The following is a 21251-nucleotide window of genomic DNA, read 5'->3' on the forward strand; positions in this document are numbered from 1 at the left end:
GAGTAGAATAGAAATGGAGTTAATAATAGAATAAAATATTCCAAACTGGAAGGAGCTCAGAAGGACCATCAAAGTCCAGCTCCTGGTCCTGCACAGGACATCCCCAAAGTCACAATTTGTTCCTGAGAGCATTATCCAAATGTTTCCTGAACGTGTCAGGCTTGGTGTGAGAGACTGAAATGGTTAATGGCTTAAACACTGTTAAAAAAGGACTTTGCCATTAGGACAAAATTTTAGTAAGAACTGTGACCATCAAAGCCCTCAAATGTGCCTCCTGAGGGGAACTGCTGAGTTAAGGCACCTGATGGGAACTTGAGCAAAGGTAAAGGTGGTACTACAGTCCCGGTCTAAAGAGAGGTGTAAGGAGAGCTGAACAGGGCTGCGGGAGAAGAATCAGCTCTGGCTTGGCTTGGGGAGGAGAGATTTTGGGTGTGACAGAGGGAGTGAGCACCCACCCTGCCTTACACACACTGGCCCAGTTGTAAAAACAACCCACCCTGGGGGAGCCACATCCACGGGACAGTCACGTGAGGGGCAGCAGAGGAGGGCTCATAAACCTCACAAAACCATCAAAGACCCCAAAACACCCCAGACTCATTGCTGAGGCCCTGCAGCAGAGAACTGCATGTGATGCAAAGCCTTGCCACAGATGCAGAGTTTGCTGCTACAGGCAGTTTAAACCTGTCCCCCCAGGGAGACACCAGGCACTCCCAGCTGGCCCAAACATACATTAACCCATTGAAATCTTGCTTTGTGGGCCCCTCACCACTGAGAAGACCAGAAGAGCATGAGTGAGATGCTTCCAGGATCCACAAAGTGATAACATTTTCTGCTTAATCTGTCTGTCACTCTCTTTCTCTCCCACCCTGCTCCTCTTTTTCTTTACCTCACACTACTGTTAAATAAAATTTATACTATCAGCTTCAGCATATGGTCTTGTTTGCACCTTAATTCAGGCAGAAGCATCTCTCTAACAATTTTAATAACCCAATCTAACACCTGGTGCTGTCACCACTGCCCTGGGGATCCTGTTCCAGTGCCCAACCACCCTCTAGGTGGATATCCTGATATTTCCTGATATCCAACCTAAACCTCCCCTGACACAGCTCCAGCCATTCCCTTGGGTCCTAAGAGGCTCCCAGAGAGCATCTCCAGGCATCACCCCAAAGAATCAGGTTTAGAGATGTTTAAAATATACCCAGTGACATGAACTAAACCACCTGGGCATTGGCTCCAACAGTGCTCTCCTGATCCAAGCAAATGCAACACTCAGATGCCTCCCAAGGTGAGGTTTCTAATGGCAAAGGGCATGTTTAAAACCAGCAAGTAACAGTAAATTGGCCTTGGAGACACATCAGAATGAGAAAAGGTGCCATTGTGAGTCCTCCTGACTGCAGAGAGGTTTCTGGCCAATAACTGAGGGAATTTCCTAAGCAGCTACGAAAACACAAAGTGCAATTTCAGCCCTACACAGCAGTAGGAAAGGTGTTGGAATTAAGTTCTTATTTTCTATTTTAGTTGTAGGTTCTATAATTATCCTCTTAAATTAATTTATACTACTTCTTAACTTGTGGAAGAGATCTTTTTCTTCTGTATAAATAATAATACTCCTCAATGAAAAAATGAGGCTCCTTTCTCCTCCAGAGGGACAATAAATTCTCCCCTTTTGAGGGAAAGAGAGAATAGAGACTATCCACCCTTTCCTTCAGCTTACTAAAAGTAATAATACCAACCAAAATTAATTCTAAAAGTGGCTTTATTTACTCTCTGGAATGAGGGGATTCATCTCAGATAAATTCAATCTTTCATGGCTTGCACACGAACAATCACTGCCTGAAAATAATTGTGTCAGATGCTCTCAAAAGTTTGCAAGATTAGATTTTTTTTCATTTTTTGTAATTCTTAAAAAGTTTTACCATTTGAATTAAAGGGTGCATAATATTTGAAAGATTATTAAATGAAAATATCGTAAAGGCTTTTATAGTCTCACTCTTTAGTTATACATCCCATTTCAGTGTGAGATGTTCAGATGGAAATGTTAAAGAATATCTCAAAGTGAAACTAATTTTGTTTTCTACAGCAAATAAGGTTCTGATTCAGCAAACTCTGGTCTGTGTAAGCTTATATATGTGGATTTTTCCAGTTAACTCACATGGAGTAATGAGTCCATTTATGTGCTTTAGTTCTCTGCCTGGGTAAGGAGTATTACACTGAGCTCCATAAATAAGTTAATTGTCTGAAGGCAAAAATAAATCTTCCTAACCTGGGCAAACAGAATTCATTAACTCATATCATACAACAGGTGGAAAGTAGTAGTGAGATAATGGCAAAAGAAACTTGGGATTTTCCTAAGGAGACTGAGAAGCCTGAATGGGGATCAGCTGTCCAGGTACTCAGAACAGTCAGGCAGCAAGTAATCAGGCATTCAAATTTCAAAATTTAAAATTAGAAACATCTCACCAGGATGGGCATCTCATGGCAAACTCTTGGGGGTAACTCTGATGTACAGGGGGATGCTGGAAGCTGGAACCCTGTGTAGGGAATGGGAAAACCTGGGGTTGTAGAAAATCCCACTTGATGATTGAGTCTATGACACAATCACAATTTGAAATGACTAGAAAACATTAAAGTGTGCTAAGCAGTTGTTCTTGTCCTAAGAAAAGTTGGAAACTGCTGTTACAGATTAAGAAACTGGAAAATCAAGAGGAAAACAGAGATACTTTACTATGCAGATCTTTCATTTCCCAGAATCACAGAATGCTGGAATGGTTTGGGTGGAAGGGACCTCAAAGATCATCCAGTTCCAGGATGATCACCTTCCACTGTCCCAGGGTGCCCCAAGCCCCATCCAACCTGGCCTTGGGCACTTCCAGGGATCCAGGGGCAGCCACAGCTGCTCTGGGCACCCTGTGCCAGGGCCTCATCACCCTCAATAATTCAAATAATTCAAATAATCCAAGCAAAGATTTCTCTCCCCTTCCAGAGGAGCAGCCAATCCTCTAACACTGCACACCCAGAGCACAGGGTGGGTTTGCTCCATCACAAGCCATGACTATAATTTAGGCCACCTGGGATGAGCACTGGGTATAAGAATGTGGAATTTATGTTTGGCAGTTATAAAATTAAGCCTGACAAAAGCTTTTTCTGTAAATGTTAATGCATAGTGACAGATGAGTAAAATGGAGCTATTTTGGAGTGTTCCAACTGCCTGAAGTCTCACATCAGAGCCATAATACACTCATGACCACAAGTGCACATTACCTGTTTGCTCAAAGTGATCAGCTGAAGTTTCAGCCCTGTTATTTGCCTCAAAAGTCTCCTCTGTGATTTTCTCCACAGCTTTACTTGTATATGGCTTTCATTAGGGCAGAATCAAGCTAATGTGGGTTCCAAATAACAGTTTTGGTTGCTGAAGAAATGTCCAAACCAGGTTTGGTTTACTGCTTTTCTTTTTTAAATCTTTGTCTGCTGACTAAAGTGAAAAGCAGCACACACCTACTATCACAATAAGGATGTTGTTCTGTGGTGTCTTTTTTGTTTGTTTATTTTATTAAAAGATATCTAGGCAAATTGAATCAACTGGTTAGTCAACACTGAAATGACACATTTTTTATTTTGGTATATGTTCAAAACCATCCCTGTAGTGGCTCACTGGAGCAGCAAGAAAATTTAATCATTTAGATTTTAACCAGATCCACCTCACATCCCAGGCAGCACACATGCATTAGGGAAAAAAACCAAACAAATACACAAAACAACAAAAAGTCTACAGAAACTTTGAAGACCTTGGCAAATGAATGCTATTACTATGGAAACAGTAATGAAGTTTTCATCTATTGGCAGTTGTGATCAAATCTTCTCCTAGCTGATTAACATGCTAATTGTGATTCATCCACTAAATAACCTCATCTCTTTATTCACTAATTCTTTTGCTGTGCCATATACTCCTGTTTCAAGCCAAGCTTTTCTCCTTATTACATTATTATTTGCATTCCTTTTAGCCATGACAGCTGCCTGTAAACCCCAGCCTTCCCCCAGAGCTCTCCATACCCTGATCATCAGCACGGCTTTCCTGATGTCGCGGACGCCGTCGTAGACCAGGCGGGAGGCGTCGATGAACTCGTTCTCCTCGAAGGGCTGGGGCACGTTGGCACTCAGGGCCTCGATGGCCACCTCCACCTGCTCAGCAAAACGTGGCATCACTGGGGAAACACAAGCAGAGGCAGCAGGATCAGACACCTTCTCTCCTGAGCCTCCTCTGCTGCTCTGGTAATTCCAGGAGACGCCGCACACGCTGGCCTGGAAATTCCCAAGCACAGGGATGGTTGTACCCACCCTGCACTGACAGCATGGAATTGGCCATCTCTATATCATCTCCTCCAATTGTGCAGCAAAGAATAGAAAACTTCCTTCAAAAACTGTGATTTACTAGCTTTTAAAAGGCTGCAAGATACCTGAGCAGTCAGTAAAGTTCATTCAAAAGCTTTACAACCTGTAATGAGCACAGCTAATATTTGTATCAAGAGATCAAAGCAAACTGTAGCCATTATGCCTGCTAATTTACATAATTTACACTCTAGCACAGACTAAATAAAACTAATTTTATAAGGGACAAAATGCAAAATAAAGGATATACTTTTGTGAAGACACCTAAAAGAATCTTTATAGTTTCTTCACTATCACCATTTATAAAAGGCAAAACATAGCCACAGATATTGGCTAAAAAAATTATAAACTGTGTTAAGAACTTATTTAATATACAACTGAAAGCAAATATTTACTTTTGTAAAGGGTTTCAGGGCATTGCTTGAAATAGCAAGAGAGTTTTTTTAAATTTCATAGAGGATTGCTTTGAAGGTGTAATCACTTTCTGCACATCGTATTTGGAGGAAAATAACTCTTCCCCAAAGTCCTCTAATAACTCAAACCCAAATCCTACAAACATGAACATAGGTCCCACTGATTATACTGCAACTACATTCCTGTACTTGTTTACTCCTCTTCATAATTTTAACATTAATATTGGAGGACTGTGCTCATAGAGGACAAACATAATCAATGTTTCTTTTAAAAACCTGGATAAAAAATTGCATTTGGATTAATTCTTAAGAATTTAAGTAACTGATTCAAGTTTAAGATTTACAGATAGCCATCTTTCCAGAATATTCACATCACTTTTATTCCAGCATTTCGGTATCCAGACCATGTATCACTGACTTTACTATTTTGGCAGTAGAATTAGAAAAACAAGAAATTACTCCCACAACAGTTATTGCCTTTTTTTGGTTGTTAAAACATTATCTTTTTTCCCATCTTTTCCCTAAACTCTATGTTTAATGCACTTACTGATAACCTGAACCCAACTGATGAATACAAAGGGGAATTTTCAGTGTTATTTTCATCAAGAGCAGTGACATTCTTTCCCAGAAACTTCTACTGTGGAAGGAAACCCCATTTTCTTCTTGATTGAATGTTCTTAAATTAATCTTATAGTATCTGACTTAAAGCAAAATAAAAATAAAACATTATTTAAGAATAGTTTGCATTTTGAAGAAGTGGCAGCAACCACGAGCACAAATCTTCTGTTTCTGGCATTTAAATATTTCACATTGGATGGAAATGAGAAAACCTTTAAAGAGATATAGTGATTCAAATTTTGTTTATACATCACTATATATATACACCTATATCTATATATATATGTTCATATAGACAGATGAAAGAACAGATTTGTATTTTCCATGCAGATAATGTTCAATAAGTTCCTGGGATACACTGGAGAAACAGGAAAAAGTGACAACAACAATAAACTTTAAAAAAGTAAACATTAACAAAACATTGCCAGGCAGAGGGGAAATATATTAATTAGAAAAGGAGTTTGAGAGAGATGGAAATTTTGGAAAGAGTATTTAATAAATTCATATATCAAATTACCTTAATTAATAGAACACTTGAAAGTGTGGTAGGAGACTAATATGATTGCATAAGGAAGTCTCAAGCCTGAATATCAAAAAGCAATCATTAAAAATACAATGTAAACAAGTAAACCTAAAGAATAAAAGAGAAATTATTTTGGGTTCTTGGGATAAAACAAGTAAAATTAGAGATGCAATAATGACAACAATTTAAAAAAGGAGGTAGAGAACCCCAATACTTAGAGTTAAATTAAATTTAACCTTAAATTTCTGTCTAAAATTTCCTAACTAGCAGAGGTGGTCAGGTCATTGGATATAATTAATAGTAAGACCAACAGGTCTGAATTAGGAATGGGCAGTCTGAAGAACATCTACATAAGCACAAGGAAATTTATCTTTCACATAGGTGTTCACATTAACAGGGTATATGCAGTTCTTTAGAAAAAATCAAAGCAATTTCTGAACCATCTTTGAGAACTGAGGGAAAACAGTAATGGTGAAAAATTCCAGGGATTTTGGGGAAAAAAAAAAAAAAATAGTACTTGTCTATTTTAGATAAAAGTATATAATCTGTATATAAAAGTTCATGTAAAGGTAGAGAAGAAAGGAAGGAAGATTTATACTATGTTAAACATAATTTCACTACCCAAAAATAAAATGAAACATGTTGTGGAGCAATTAATGTTTAATTACCAGTGAATACTCAGCAGATGCTGGACAGGCACCAGATGTGTGGAAATAAGTTGCACCAAGCTTTTCCAATATTTCCCTTGACAGGGCAGTGACATGGGGGAAGCAGATATGACACAGCTGGACTTTGTCATTGCCACATGTGACATTCTTAGAACAAAACAAGGGAAATTTAAATTAAATGGTTGTAAGGTGGAAAGTTACACTTTATTCATATTCCTAACATGAGTATTCATCCCTGACCATGTTTAAACCTCCACTGGGTGTGGAAGCTTCTCTGATCAGTTCTGATTTTGCAGACCTGGCTATAATTTAGTCCCTAATTTACATTACTACATGTGAACATTATTTGCAGTTTCAAAATGGGAATAGATATTAAACTGCTTTATGAATTGCTTGCTTGCCAATCATATTTTTGCATCACTGCTTACTTTTGATAGGACAAGCAAGAAAAAACCCACTTTTAATAGGGGGCTATTACTTATTGCTTCTCTAAGCATATGTTGTCATTTAATGCAGTGAAGTTTTTGAAAACTGAAAATTGAGTTGAGAAATGCATTGCTCTCAGTTAAGGTTATTAAGCTCCATGAAAAAAAACAAAAAACAACCCTCCAGTCTTTCTTCTCTATTATTTACCACACAAAGAAGGATATTCCTGTGCCAAAGGTCAAAGAACCACAGGTAAAATTCAGGCCAAGGCATGCATTTGAATCAGACAGAGAATGATTCATTTATTATGCACAGAGAAATTGGCTATAAATTTTAGATTCAGAAGCAAATCAATACTTCTGGGGAAAAATGAAACATTGGTTTCTTAGTTTGAGCTGTGGCCTTGAAAAGAGTCACCCATGTGCTTAGACTCAAAAATGTCCATTAACATCTCTCAGCCTAAGTACATGAATTAATTAGGCACCTGCATAAATATTGACAGAATCAGGTACCAAGTTAATAGCAACACTTCTAATTCACTGACTTTGTCATTCCAACCAAACAAAGATTTTAAAGCCTTTCTGTGGATGAGTTTCCAGTGGCACTGAAAGCAAGACCAATGCCAACAAAATCTATGCTGAAGGGCTGCTGGAGAAAAATGGAAATCAGCAAAGCTGAAATTACTTCAATTTTATCAATTGATCAATTCTTTTAAATTATACTTTTTTTTTTTTTTTTTTTTTTTTTTTTTTTGCTATCAACATAATAGAAAACCAGCACATGATCATGTGTGAATTCATGCTTTGATCAAACTTGAATTTTTTTGTGAACCACCCAGCTCCACAAAGAAAATATTTACTCTAAAGCTCTTCTTGTGTTTCTCCCACCCACCCATATCTCCTACATAATAAAATTATCAAGTAATTATCTGTTTTCTAAAAATATATTCCCTGTTGACTTCTTCTCCCATGGCAATCAGTTTGTACTGCGATTTTTGTACTTAGAAACATCACTGCAAATTTTGTTTAGTGATATGGGAACAATAAGATCCCTGACAGACATAGAAATGCTAGGTTACATAATAAAATTATTGAGATAAAAATTAAAAAAAAAAAATTGGGCGTTCTCATTTGTAGCATTAGAACAAAAAGTTTCATTAATATGCAAGATTAAATGAATACCTTGCTGATTTATTGGACTTTTATGGACTTATTATTTAGGAACTTGAATTCCTCAGAATCTTAAGTAGATGTGAATGCTCAGAAATGTAGAAAGGGATAATTAAGACACAAAAAAGGCAATAAAGGTAAAGGACCCTTCAGGTGCATGGGTTTCTAATTCTTAGCATCAATGGGAGTCAGGAAATTTGGTCTGGTTTTGCCTCACATCATACAACTGAAAGTTTTAAATCTCTTTCCTTATTCCAGGCAGAGAACAGTAGATGCTTCCATGAGACAATTAATCACACCTACCCTACTTTAAATACTCAGGTTCAGCTGGATAAAATTCTGATTTTGCTGTGCCCACTAAACAGAGAGGGAGGTGTTTGGCTTAGACCAGATGTCTGATTTAGACAACCAAGTTTAGCATAAATCAGCCCCATTTGTGCACCAAATCCTGGCACACTTCTGGCTCTGAATCAGGCTGAGCACAGCGTGGCTTCTTTCCATCCCAGTCTCTCTGGAACTGAGAGTTCCCCATCTTTGGGGCATTTTGGGACAATTTTTCAAAGGTAGGAGCAGAGCTATTTCTTAGAACTTCATTTTGAAAAAAAAAGCACCTACTTGACTCTTAGAATGCAGGGATGTGGATCTAAGGGAAACACCCTTCTCAAAGACCAGGGGTTAGACTGTCCTCAGACAAATCAGATATCTGAGCTGCAGAGAAGTGACTGCTCTCCTGTACCCACTGCACCCAGCTGTGCCCTCTGGCTGGCCCTCACAACTCTGTATTCATTCAAGAATTTGTGCCTGTCCTTATGAAAACTGATTTTCCCTAGGCCATGTTGATAGAGACACATCATTTAATGTGCCTGTCACCTTATCCAAGTGGCCCTTAAATGGCAATAAAAATCTGGTCAGTTGTGGGTGAGATTATTCAAGGATGACATGGCAGTCTAAAGTTCTAAAAGTTCCAGGATCCCTGAAAATGTCTGTGCTTCTCCTAAACATCACAGCTGTTTGTGTCACTTAAATCAAAAAAATTATCTAGAATGATGGGCAGATTATAGTTTGCAGTGAACACAAGACTTTCAGGAAGAATCAGCCTTCACTGCCAAACACTGATTTAGCCACAGCCCATAAAAGCAATGTTCTCAGGCTTCCTTGAATTAATGGCCAAGTCCTGACCCTTTGGCTCATTTGTGTTAAATCTTCTGGCACTTCCCAGAGGCTCCAACTTCATCTGTGGGTTTATGCAACCAAGCAGATTGACATGGGAATGGTAGAAATGGATTTGCTCATGTGCAGCCCAGGTGAGATGGACATTACAGAAATTAATGGCATGACTGGAGCTATGTTACCAAGTGCTGGGAGACAGGGACACAGCACACTAGAGGGAAAAACACACTTTCCAACTTTGTCCTGACTGATCTGCCATTCACAGAAAGATAAATGTAGGGGCAGAGGGCAGGTAAGTGCTGTTTGCCTCCTGGCCAGCACAGGAAGCCATTGATTAGGGACAGTACATCCCAAAGTGGACAGAGGAGGGTAACAAACATCAGCTGCAGAGACATTTGTGTCTCACCACTTTCAGCTGTCTCCTGTCTACCTGTGCAAGACTACACACACTGAGCACCCCCAAATTATTATTCCTGCCAAACAGAACACCCTTCAGGTTAATATTTCAAATGAAAGCAAACTTCAGAAAATTCCCTCAAGAAAGCAGTCTCATGCTGTTGGACACCAAGTAGGTTATGTAAAACAGCAAACCACCCTTCCTGCCTTTGCAAGAAGTTTGTGTATATCAATATGTAGGTGTGTGTAGGCAAGGGGATGCAAGGAATACCAGTGCTTTTATTTTAAAACATTATTGTACAATTCACACTTGTATTCACAAAACATTCTGTTGGAGTTGGTGGATGGATATTCACTCCATTTCTCTGCCAATATTTTCTAGACCTAGTGAATTTCTTTCTACTTACACCACCACTCTCCTTATTTAAAAAAATGGCTTTTAAGAGCATGAAGTGTTTTCAAGAACAGATTTGAACAGTAAATAAATAATACTGGTTTATGAAAATGGGCATTTCTATTCTATTAACCCACTATTCATTATACAAGATGTCTGGCACATCCAAAATAGATAACCCTTGTATTTTTTAAACTCTTACTGAGTAAATTCACATTTAAATCTTGAATTTTCTTTGATTATGTAATCCTTATCCTGCCCTGCCTCCATCTCTGGAAGATCTCTAGGTTGTGGAGAACAAAGTGGAAATATCTACTTGGTGCATTCAGTGAATATTCTCCTGTAAGCACAGCCAAACATCTTCAGCACTGATGTGAGGCTGTTAAGCATGGAAAAAGTAAGATTTCTCAGCTCCCATTACAATGCCTCAGTTTTTCTGAGATGATGAATTAGCTCAGAATCTTTCTGCCAATGCAGGTAATATAGATTTAATTGTTCCATTTACCTAGAGAGATTAAATAAAAACATCTCTCAGTCTCGTCTTTCACTCCCAACCAGCCCAAACAGTATTTTGCTTTTGGCAAATTTTGCTGCTGCCTATTCACCTGTAAATGAATGCAGTGTACACCAACCACTTCCCTGAAGTGTCACACGATTTCCCTTTCTGCCTGCTGAGAAATGATCACTTGTGCTTTGCTTGTGCCTTGTCACCAGCTCTTTATCCATCAAAGGCTTTAACACTCACCCATGGTTACCCACTTGCCCAAAGCTGTGTGTGCAGGACGTTAGGAAAAGCCTTTGAAAATCTAGATCAATGACATTACATTCTCCTTTAGCACTGTATTCCATTTTTAAACTCTAAAAGTGGAGAGAAAAAGAACTAATGTTTCAGCTTAGAGCTGCAGTGGTGATTTATTCATCTCTTATGTCTCTTTTAATTGCTTTATAATGCATTTTATATGATTTCTTAGTGTATTCCTCTGTATATTGATCAGTTTCTCTGGTTAAAAATTCTTTGGCTCAAACCAAGCAGTGGTGGAATACAATCTTGGGTGTTCTATGGTCCTTTTGAAAAATACCTTTTCTTTAATAATGCATTATTTATTTATTTATTTTTGTTGGTGACACCTTGACCTTTGGATTTCAGTTTTGCAAAACTTTAAAGAAAATCTACAGTATGTTGCAGAATAAAAGTCCCAATTTGATCAAAACTCCTGGATAAATGATCTCATGTTCTCAGGATGATGGTACCCATAAGTTTTACTATAACTACCTGAACTCCCATAAAACATAAATGTAACATCATTTATTTTTTAAATAGGCTCCATTTTACATCTTTTAGCTCTCCCTCAGATTCAATATGAGGTTTTTTTTTGATTACAGCTATGCTTAAATTCCTCTTTCTGCTTCTACTTCATATCACTGCTGAAAAATCCATCTTTCCCACATTTTAGTATTAGCTTTGATAACATCATTGAGCTGCCTTTTCCTAGTGATAAATATCTTTAAATTTTGCCCTACTCACACTGATAAAACTCTCACAGGCTTATTGCTGAATTGCCAGTAGTGCTGATTTTCAACTTTAGTCCATTTAGATAAAGACAAAATAAAAAAATAGTGTCAAAACAGAAATTGGAGTGACCTACTTAAAACCAGCGAGTTCCAAAGTTACTGGGGTATTTTTAAAACATGCTAAAAGCTGAAACTCCAATTTCTGGTGTGAATCAGACAATTTCAAATTTCCAAAGTCCTTCACAGGAGTAACCCAAGTAGTGTTGTACTTGCTGTTCCAGGATGGTTTCCAGACAGCCCAGTGCAAACTGGAGCAAAAAAAAAAAAAAAAAAAGTTGGGAAGTTTTCACAGCCTTTCCCAGCCAATTCCAGTCCTACTTGTTCTGCTCTTATCCCTTCCATTTCCCATTCACTTCCTTTCATCACAACCCTGCAAAGTCCACTCCAGTTTTCCCAGCTGAAATCCAACCTCCTTGACTTTTAAAGAATACCATGGCTTTTTCTCCTTCCTGAGCCTCCAAAGCCTTGGAAAATTGGATCTGGCCTCATTGCCTGTTCCTTGATTCTTTCTAGGGACAATTCTTTTTATTTGTTTAGAAGCACAAGCTTCTTGCCTCCAGTTTTTACAGCTTTTGAAGTAACTGCTGAGTAACTGAAGAACTTCAGTCTCCTCCTCAGTGAAGGCAATGGGAAAGTCTCAGCTGGCTTTGCTCACATGTTCAAACAGCAATTCTGCTCTGTTTCCTCTTACTTCCTCCCCTTTTTGCCTTTATCCTTGCTTTTAACCTTTTCTTTCTTCTCTTTTCCTTTCCACCCTTCTCTCACAGGTACCCAGATCATGGAATCACTGAGGTTGGAAAATACCTCTCAGACCATGGAGTCCAAGCATTCCCCCAGCACCACTGAGTTCACCTCTATGCCCTGTCCCAGGTGCCACATCCTCAGGGTTTTTGAACACTTCAAGGATGGTGATTCCAGAATGGCACAGGGGATTCTAAATTCCATTTTATTCCACTTTATTCTAAGGTGATGAAATGAGTCCGTTAATTTTACTTTTTTAAATGATACAGAAATCATAATCAATGCCTTTGTAAATGGCCTGAAAAGCTGCAGATAGAAATTGTGCTCTAATATTAATGATCCACATTCACAACTGGCAGAAATTGATTCAGCTTCATCAGCTTCATTGAATTTGGGCCCAGTCTCTCCCCTCAACTACTGTTACACAATTTGTACGTGATATAAAGTTCTTAATATTGTAAAGAAATATTTTTAGGTTTTTTTAAATACTCACAAGTTTATTTACACTTTATAAAATAAAAAAAAAAAGTACAAACTTTGACTTGGAGGAACACGGATTTGTTCTTAACTATTGAATCCCAAAATTAACACATTGATGTTGTCAAGATGCACTCTGTCCAGAGTTTATAGCACTTAGTTATAATTCAAATTATATCAAAAAGTTAATTAAATATGGAATATAAGTACTTGCTGTGCATATTATTGATCTATATAATGGCACTTTACACCTGCCTGTTGAAAAAAAATTGACAAAAAAAGTCTATAGAATGTTGGGTCACAAATTTTAGCCCAATAAAAAGCTTGAACATACATTTTGCTTTGTTTAATAAAGAAATCTTAATGGTAGGAAGAATTCTTCATAGACTCTCCTCAGATAAAACATGACTTTAACACAAGAGGGGAACAAAATATTTTGCCACATCAAACTGAACAGATTATTTTCCTTCTGTGAATTCATAAAACCAGCTCATAAACTTTTAAAAAGAATCTAAATTTACAGTACTTATTCCACTGATCTCTTGTTGGGTAGTAAAAATAGGCTGACATTAAGCTGGGGGCTACAATACCACAAGTAATATTTAATCATCATTGAATCAGTTTTTTAGATTATTTTGTTGATTCCTGTTCTCAAAGCAAACACGGAGACTGCAGAGCTAGAAGAGTTTTTGCTTTTCCATCTCACAGGGCTTTTGGTCCAAAAGTCACGTTTGATATGTCCTGAACTGATGCAATTTTCATTGTATTCCTTCTAAAATAATCTTGATGGTTTCAAACCTCAGATGAGCAAGTGCAATCAGGCAGGGGAGGACCAGCTCAGGCACTTCCAGACACCCACAATCCTGCATCTCTCTCCCACCAGGGCACCTGATCAGTGTGTGCAGACCCAGTCTGTGAAGTCAGTGAAATTTGGAGCATGATTCACCCAAAACCACCCAAACCTGCTGCTTTCAGATGAGAGCACTTGGTAGCTCTGCCTGCACTGAATTACTGAGAGCACTGATATAAAGGGCTTGAAAATGACCAGCACAACCTAATCACCCACTGAGATGAATCCAATCCCTGCTCTGGCAAGGCAAAAACAGATAAAAAAAAAACCCAAAAAGAATGTTTCTTCTCAGTTTATCAATCTAGCAGACTTTTCTAGTTTTATATAATCTACATATTTTATATAATCTAGCACACTTTTTTTCAATCAGATGATGCATTTTCAGTTGCTTATATGTATTTTTCAATGAAAAGTTGTGTTTAGCAACACTTCAGTCATCAACAAGTACATTCACCTGCACAGACAAAAGAGTAATATTTGCTGGAGATGCATAATACATAATCAATCAATTCAGAAGAAAAAGCTGTGTATTATTTATTCAAATGATAGAAACTTTGATGTAGTGGCCTAATCTTGATGTGTTACTGAATCTCTTCTCTTATATGGCTCCTGTCAGTATGACTTCTGCAACAGCACTGAGTAGAGAATAAAAAACACACTCAGGGCCATGAATTTATTTGTTTGTACCTTGTTGTCAAGAAGAGATTTCCCTCTGAGCTACGGATCTCAGCGAATCAACTGAAAGCTTTAAATGACTGAATAAGAGTATTTCAATAATTCCTGCAGCATTTCAACACTCACCAGTTTCAGAGAGGAGCTTGGTAGCCTCCAGCACCTTCTCAGTGTAGACCCCAGTCTCGTAGTTCTCCATCTCTGCGTTGATGATGTGGATGACGCGGGCGGCGCGGCCCCGGATGGCGCCCGCGGTTCTGTCCAGCGTGTCCACGTCCCCCTCTTGCAGGGCAATCACACACTTGTTCACATCCTCCAGGATGTGGTTCTCTGGAATCCAGTTAAAAAAACAGCTCATTCAATTGTAGTCTTCCTCACAGCAGAGATTACTGATTTGGGCCAATGTCAGTATGGTAAAAAATTGATATCTACCTTTATCCAGGCAGCAAAACAAAACCCTTCTGTGACATTGTCACATAACAGTAAAAATCTGTGATATTTATCTTCATTTTACCTCTACTGTGTGTCACAAATTGTTATTCCTTGAAAGCCAGTCGTATTAATTTCAAACACCACACTGAATTTTATCCTAATGAAATTGTAATTAAAGTGAATGCAAAAGTCATATATTTTTTAGATTCTCTAACAAACAATTAGGAAATTTTCTGAAGGTGAATTTACACTCTCCCATAAATGTTTATTATATTTGGCTCATTTTTGCCTAGGTAAGACAGAAAAGAAAATAAATCATATTGAAAATACAACAGCAAATGGCCTTTGTAGATAGCACAAAACCTGGGTATGAGCAGCTCATCTCCCTCACTCCATCTATGCCAGAGAATAAGCTGGGAATTTCTAATAACACACACTACAATTATAGAGACTTGGCATAATCTGAAGCAAGAGATGACAACAGTGACTGTGCTCAGAGGAGGTGATATCAGGACCCTTTACTGGATTCTTGGGAGATGCATTGTTATTTTTCTGGCTCTGAGTCAGACCATCCACTCTCACGTGCTGCAGTACCAGAATTTATGTTGCATTCTCACATATAAATGATGTGAAACCATGAAGAAGACTCTGACTAGGTCAGGCATTATTTCTCTGCAAAATAATTTCAGTAAGACCATGACAGAATTTCATATTTGACCAAACTCAATCTGAGACACTTGGTGTCTCTAAACAGCAACTTGATTTTCTGCTAGAGACACCTCTAAACTGAAAATGAAATGCTGTTCTTTGGAGTAGTAGTAAAACAGAATTAATCTGTTCACCAACTGTTTTTTGTTAATTATCCTTTGCCACTAAAAAGAATGACTCATTAATCTTCACAGTTAAAAATTCCAAGGTTGGGTCATTTGAGGGTTTCAGAAATGTTTTACATGATGTCGAATTTTACACTGCAACAACTCTGGATGGAAACTGAAAGTCCCCTGAGTGTGAATCTGAGTAACTTGCAAGGCGAAATTTTTTGTTTAAAACACTCCTTACTCAGAATGAAAAAGCAGTGCTTTGTTAAAGTTTTTCTTCATTGTTTCCATTTCACCATCACCAATTTGATATTACCATGGCACAAACAAATTTTGCCCAATGGTACATGACTTTGGACAGTGCATTTGGAATATGAAATAACTTCTTAAAATTATGGTCAGCTTTCTTCTGGTAGCCACCACATTATTAAAATATAAATTCAAATGTGACAGTCAGTATGAAGAGGAGGAGGTGTCATTGCAGGAGGTACATTTAACCAGATAGTGGCATTTTGAATGCTTCACTGGTTTAACATCCAAGAATAAAAATACTTTGTGTAAGCTGAGGCTTTCAAGCTTTACAGCAAGAGCAACAGGCTTTCTGTTTTCCTCATGTCTGTGCAAAGAACTAGGAAAAAAGAATCTAAACTTTACAGAAATAACACTTCTCAGCTGCCTTGGAAAGTTTGGGTCTAAGTCAAAACTGTGTTTGAAGGAATAAAGATTTATAAAAAAAAGAAATTAAAAACCTTATCATCCATTCAAGTTACTTTTGGTTTATGGATACATGCACTTGGAGTAAGCAAAGTCCTCAAACAAAGACAAAAATAGCAATTTGAGCCAGATTTCCAACTCTGGCACATAGACTGGGTCTGCAGTTTCCAGCCTGGTCATCTCTTTCTCTTAGAACTAGTTCTGCCAGAAAATGTTTGTCAGCTTCAAATCTCAAATAAAAATCAATGTGCTCCCATATTCTGAAGCACCCTTCTGTTCAGAGAGCTCATTTTCCTTTTCTTGCCATGGCTTGCAGGAAACACTTGCAGGGCTGTTGAACAGAGGAGTGCAATTAACTAAACCAAACCATTTCCTGTTAATAAGGGTAGCAGGATAAAGAGGACAAAAAAAAGAAAACTATGATTTTTTTTAAAGGATAAATATTTTTTCTTTAAATATTTTTTTTATCATAAACTTTTTCTGAAAATTTAGGAAATATCAAGGAAAATAATGTAGAATGAAACATAGCATTTTGGGCAGCCTGTCTCATGAAGTTTGGCTCTTCTGAGACTTTTGAGTAAGCAAAGCCCTCATGGCACACTCCATGTCATTACTCACAACAATTAAATTCACCCTTCTAAGCAAAATAGGAAAAATGAGTTTTCTGCAGCAGAAATTAGCCCAAGCCATGCAGCACTTTGCAACTACAGCATTCACTGGATATGATCAAATTACAACAATGCATCTGCCACAAGCTGTAGCACTTTACCAGGAGGATGGATGGAGAACAGACTGTGACCCAGGGTCAGTGTTCTTCTCTTCTCCATCCCTTCTTTACCCTCCCAATCCAATCCATCCTGTGATTCTGTAAAATTTCTACAAATACTCTCAGCCTGTAACAGGTGTGGAACACATTTTTAGAAGGTGGCCAAAATCCTACTTTGTGCCTGAGTTGAAACAAAGCTTCTGTAGGAACAGAAGCACAAATAGGTGCTATTTTCTGGGAGGTGAAGAACCAACCATTGCTACCAGGGATTAATTAACATGGTGTGGTTGGCCCTACTGAGTACAGAAGATCAGCTTCCAATACAGACTGACTAATGGATTAATGATGCTTCAGTAATTATAGTTTTTATCCATTCTGACCCAATACTTTTTTAGAAAAGTCTCTTGACCCCAGTACCTGAAACAGAGAGGAAATCATCCACTGAAGTGATGTCGTCGACAGCCTCCGTGAGGACTCGCACCTGTTTCTCCCACTGGTCCTTAAACACATCCATGTTGTCCTGGGCTACTTTGCTCTGGGGTCTGGCAGCCAGTGTGAGTGCAGCATTAATTACCTGTTAGTCAAACATGTTTGTTAGAGGAGGAGTAGCTTTTTTTTTTTTTTTTTCAAGGGAAAGTGCAAATAGATTATGGACTGTGTTAAAAATACAGCATTACAACCCATTTGGTATGAAGAGTCTCAAGATATGGATGCATTTTTCACAATTTGTGGAAATCAGGCAACAATCTCATGGCAAAGACAAGGCTGTGCTCTTCTAATGCTTCTAAGTGCTAAAATGCTTCTCAAGTACTTTTTGGCAGGAATCTTCACTCACCTGTGGGCACAGACTATCAATCTGTGTGGCTGCCATACGGACTAACTTCACACCTTCTTCATTATTGGAGATTGAACAGGCCAGATTTGCAACCTGAAATGAAATCATGAAATCATCAGGATGAGAATCAGGTTTTAGGCAAGTGAACCATTTTTTACCTTCCTCTGTTCTTATTAAGTTTTGCCTGAAAAGGAAGAATTTTTTACAAAAGAAATAATACATCTTCTGTGCTGGTGAACAGAAATCCATGTAGATTATTTCCTTACTAGCAAACTGTGCTACCCATCTTCTTTAGATTTTTCTCAGAATCTTCCTTCACTGTCAAGTGCTTCACATTCTCCTCTATAGCTAGAAAATTATCTGCTGAGAAGTGATATAGGGAATGCTGAACATCTAGACATTTATCTGTGCACTTCCTTTTCTGTTTCTTTTTCCTCTTATGAAACATATTCATTATTAATGTAGGTAATCAGACTCATCCATACACTCTGAGCTTGGCAAAAGGAAGGATTTTTGATGTCCTAACACATAGAATCATACTTTCCAACCCATAATCAAAACTGATATCTTCACTGATGCTGGACAGTTATATATCTCTCAAATACCTTCATCGTTTCTGATGGTTTTGTGCATGTTGGAATAATTTTAATTTTCAGGTGGACTTCTCTTTTTCTATGTGTTTGTCTGCCCACAGTAAAATATCCTTTAGTAACACTAAAGTAACTTAGAAATGTGAAATAACTCTGTTGAAACCTTGTTCTGTAATATAGGTCTGAAGATCTCATTCAGAGATCTTTAAATCCACATTTACTTGCCCTGGCACAGCTCTGGGGAGTCTGAACCTCTAAGACTGAAGGCTATTTGGATAAGATAAAGACTTGGAGAGACATCTGAATGAGATCTAGGAATCAGACCACATCTCCAGACACAGCAGAGCTGCATCTCTGTGGCTTGGATTCAAGTGGAGGAGCATGTTCTCCTAGCTCACACAGCTCTTCCAAAAATCCCATTCCCAAAAGCTTTGTGCCAACTCCATGCATCTGCCCTGGCTTTTCCAAACAGCAATTCATGTCCCAGTGCACACTGTGATATTTAAATCACTAAGGTGCATTTTGGGATGGGGGAATTTTTTAATCATCCAAAATTATGGCTCTTTATTCTAATCTTCAGTAAAACAAACTTATAACATTTTAAATATGCTTCCTTGATATTATTTACTGTGCCTGAAGGCATAGCTATCAGTTGGAAATGATTCATGAATTAGTTCAAATGCCCTCATCTCTCCAGTTTTCCTCCAGTCTCCCCTTGTGGTATTAATCTGTTCTCACCTGCAGTGCACATCCCTGCCTTAGCCCTGATCCATCTGTTCTGCATAGAACCTCTTTCAGTTCCAGTTCTGTGCAGCGTGGTTTGCATAAATCACAGCACCAAAGCCCAGGCAAGAAAAGAACCCAAGGCTTCAAAGAGTCTTGCAGGCATTTCCTAGTCAAGATTTTATCATAATGTTGTGATTTTTATTTTCATTTAATGATGAGACAAATGAGTTGGTCTGTTTGTTAACAGCCTTACAGCCCTCATGTCAAAAACATTCTTCTGAGCTGACATCTTCCAATTAATTTACCATTTTCTGTAGTCACTTCTTTGCACACATCAAACAAAACACTCTCATCTTCACCAGAAACAGCAGCTAAGCAGAATAATATTTAGAATTCATTAATGTGAGTGGAAATTACAGACTTTAAAAACTAGAAAATTATATTAAGTTTAGCAAGAGCCACCTTCCTGTATTGGAATTCAGTGGTTTTTCAGACTGCCCTTACATTAATATGATGAGAATTTGTCCCAGGCTTCAGATGCAACATTTACTTTTTTGCAGACAGAAATATGTAACTGAAGGGAGCTGGGTGCCATGAAATGGCCACCAAACCATAAAGCAGGTCTTTGAGTTCCTCTGGAAAGGATATATAAATGCAGATATAATCAGCAAAAATAAAACTTAATTCTTCTCTGTGTCAGTTAATTACTCTTTGAATAGAATCCAATGAGATAATATTTGGATGTTGCAAAGTGCTCTGTTTTTCCAAGATGGATACAAACACAACCAGAGAAATCTTTTTTTGTCCCTTTTTTTTTTTGTAAAACAGAGTTCAGTAGAGTTGTTCTGGGTGTTACTACCAACACAAGAGTACAAATGTAATAATTGCTGCATTAAATATGTATCACAGAGGATTAGTTATCTGTTTAAAAGACATAATGATACACATCAGGTATAATCCTAAATTTAATAGTTTCTGTGGTGTATTTCAAACCTTGCATAAATACAGCCCTGTGTCACCAGCAGTCAGGCAGCAATACTGTTCCACAATCCAGCAGGGAATGTGCCAGCCTGCACCACAGCAAGATCTGATTATGTCAAATAAACATAGAGATAAGCAAATTCCACAATGGCAGATGCAATCTGGATGAAATTGAATTCAGCATTACAAACCTATGACTTTAACCAAGTTTAGTTTTTAAAGGATGGCAAGAAATAGCCTTTATTTGTTCAAGCCTTTCAGTGAATAAGCATGGATCTGTGAAACAACACAAGCTTTAGGTGCACTCAATCACCAGATAACTTTTTAATGATTTTGATTCACTTTGTTATCAAATACACAGTCAAGTCACCATCAATTAATATTTCTGGCACAGCAAGGGCCACATGCATGCTCTTACTTGATAGAAACCAAAGGTAATCCTCCCTGCTTTAGCTTACTATAAATTCAGCAACTTCAGATATTTTTCCTACCTAAAACAATAAATAAAAAAATAAAAAAATCAGACCAAATTGCACCACACTTAGCTGAGACATTTGGATTAGGTGCCCATCTGATTCCTTTGGACAATAAATAAAAAAAGGGAGGCCCTTCCAGGGGCTGTTCCAGGTGCCTGGTTGACTCATCCTCTAGATGTGTCTGGTTTATTATTTAAACTTAGATCACAGCTGCCCCTCATGATTGTTAAAAAAGGTATTACTGACATAAAAGATGTTTTACTGCTGCATTATAACTTGTTTGGCATGAGTATATTTGACAGAACATGCTTTGTGAAGAACACAGACACTTTTGAGGTTGGGAATTTCTTTAATGTGCCACTCCTGGGCTGGATGGATCAGAGAGCTTGGAAAGGAAAATAAAAAGGCTGTGTATTAATGCAGCTGCCAATTTACCAA

At 38.0% G+C, this 21251-nt stretch overlaps 1 protein-coding gene across 2 annotated transcripts in view; it reads right to left on the reverse strand.

The window, feature by feature from the left end:
- The window catches only part of CTNNA2 (catenin alpha 2), a 446082-nt gene that overhangs the window by 40900 nt on the left and 383931 nt on the right, over positions 1-21251 (reverse strand). For both annotated transcript variants that reach the window (XM_056490098.1, XM_056490099.1), the window contains exons 10-13: positions 18041-18133; positions 17623-17779; positions 14605-14805; positions 4051-4202 (exon numbers count right to left, since the gene is read on the reverse strand). In XM_056490098.1, coding sequence (XP_056346073.1) covers positions 4051-4202; positions 14605-14805; positions 17623-17779; positions 18041-18133 — 603 coding nt within the window. The remainder of the gene's footprint in view (positions 1-4050; positions 4203-14604; positions 14806-17622; positions 17780-18040; positions 18134-21251) is intronic.

Source organism: Oenanthe melanoleuca, chromosome 4, assembly GCF_029582105.1.
Source record: "Oenanthe melanoleuca isolate GR-GAL-2019-014 chromosome 4, OMel1.0, whole genome shotgun sequence".
NCBI classification, from domain to species: domain Eukaryota; kingdom Metazoa; phylum Chordata; class Aves; order Passeriformes; family Muscicapidae; genus Oenanthe; species Oenanthe melanoleuca.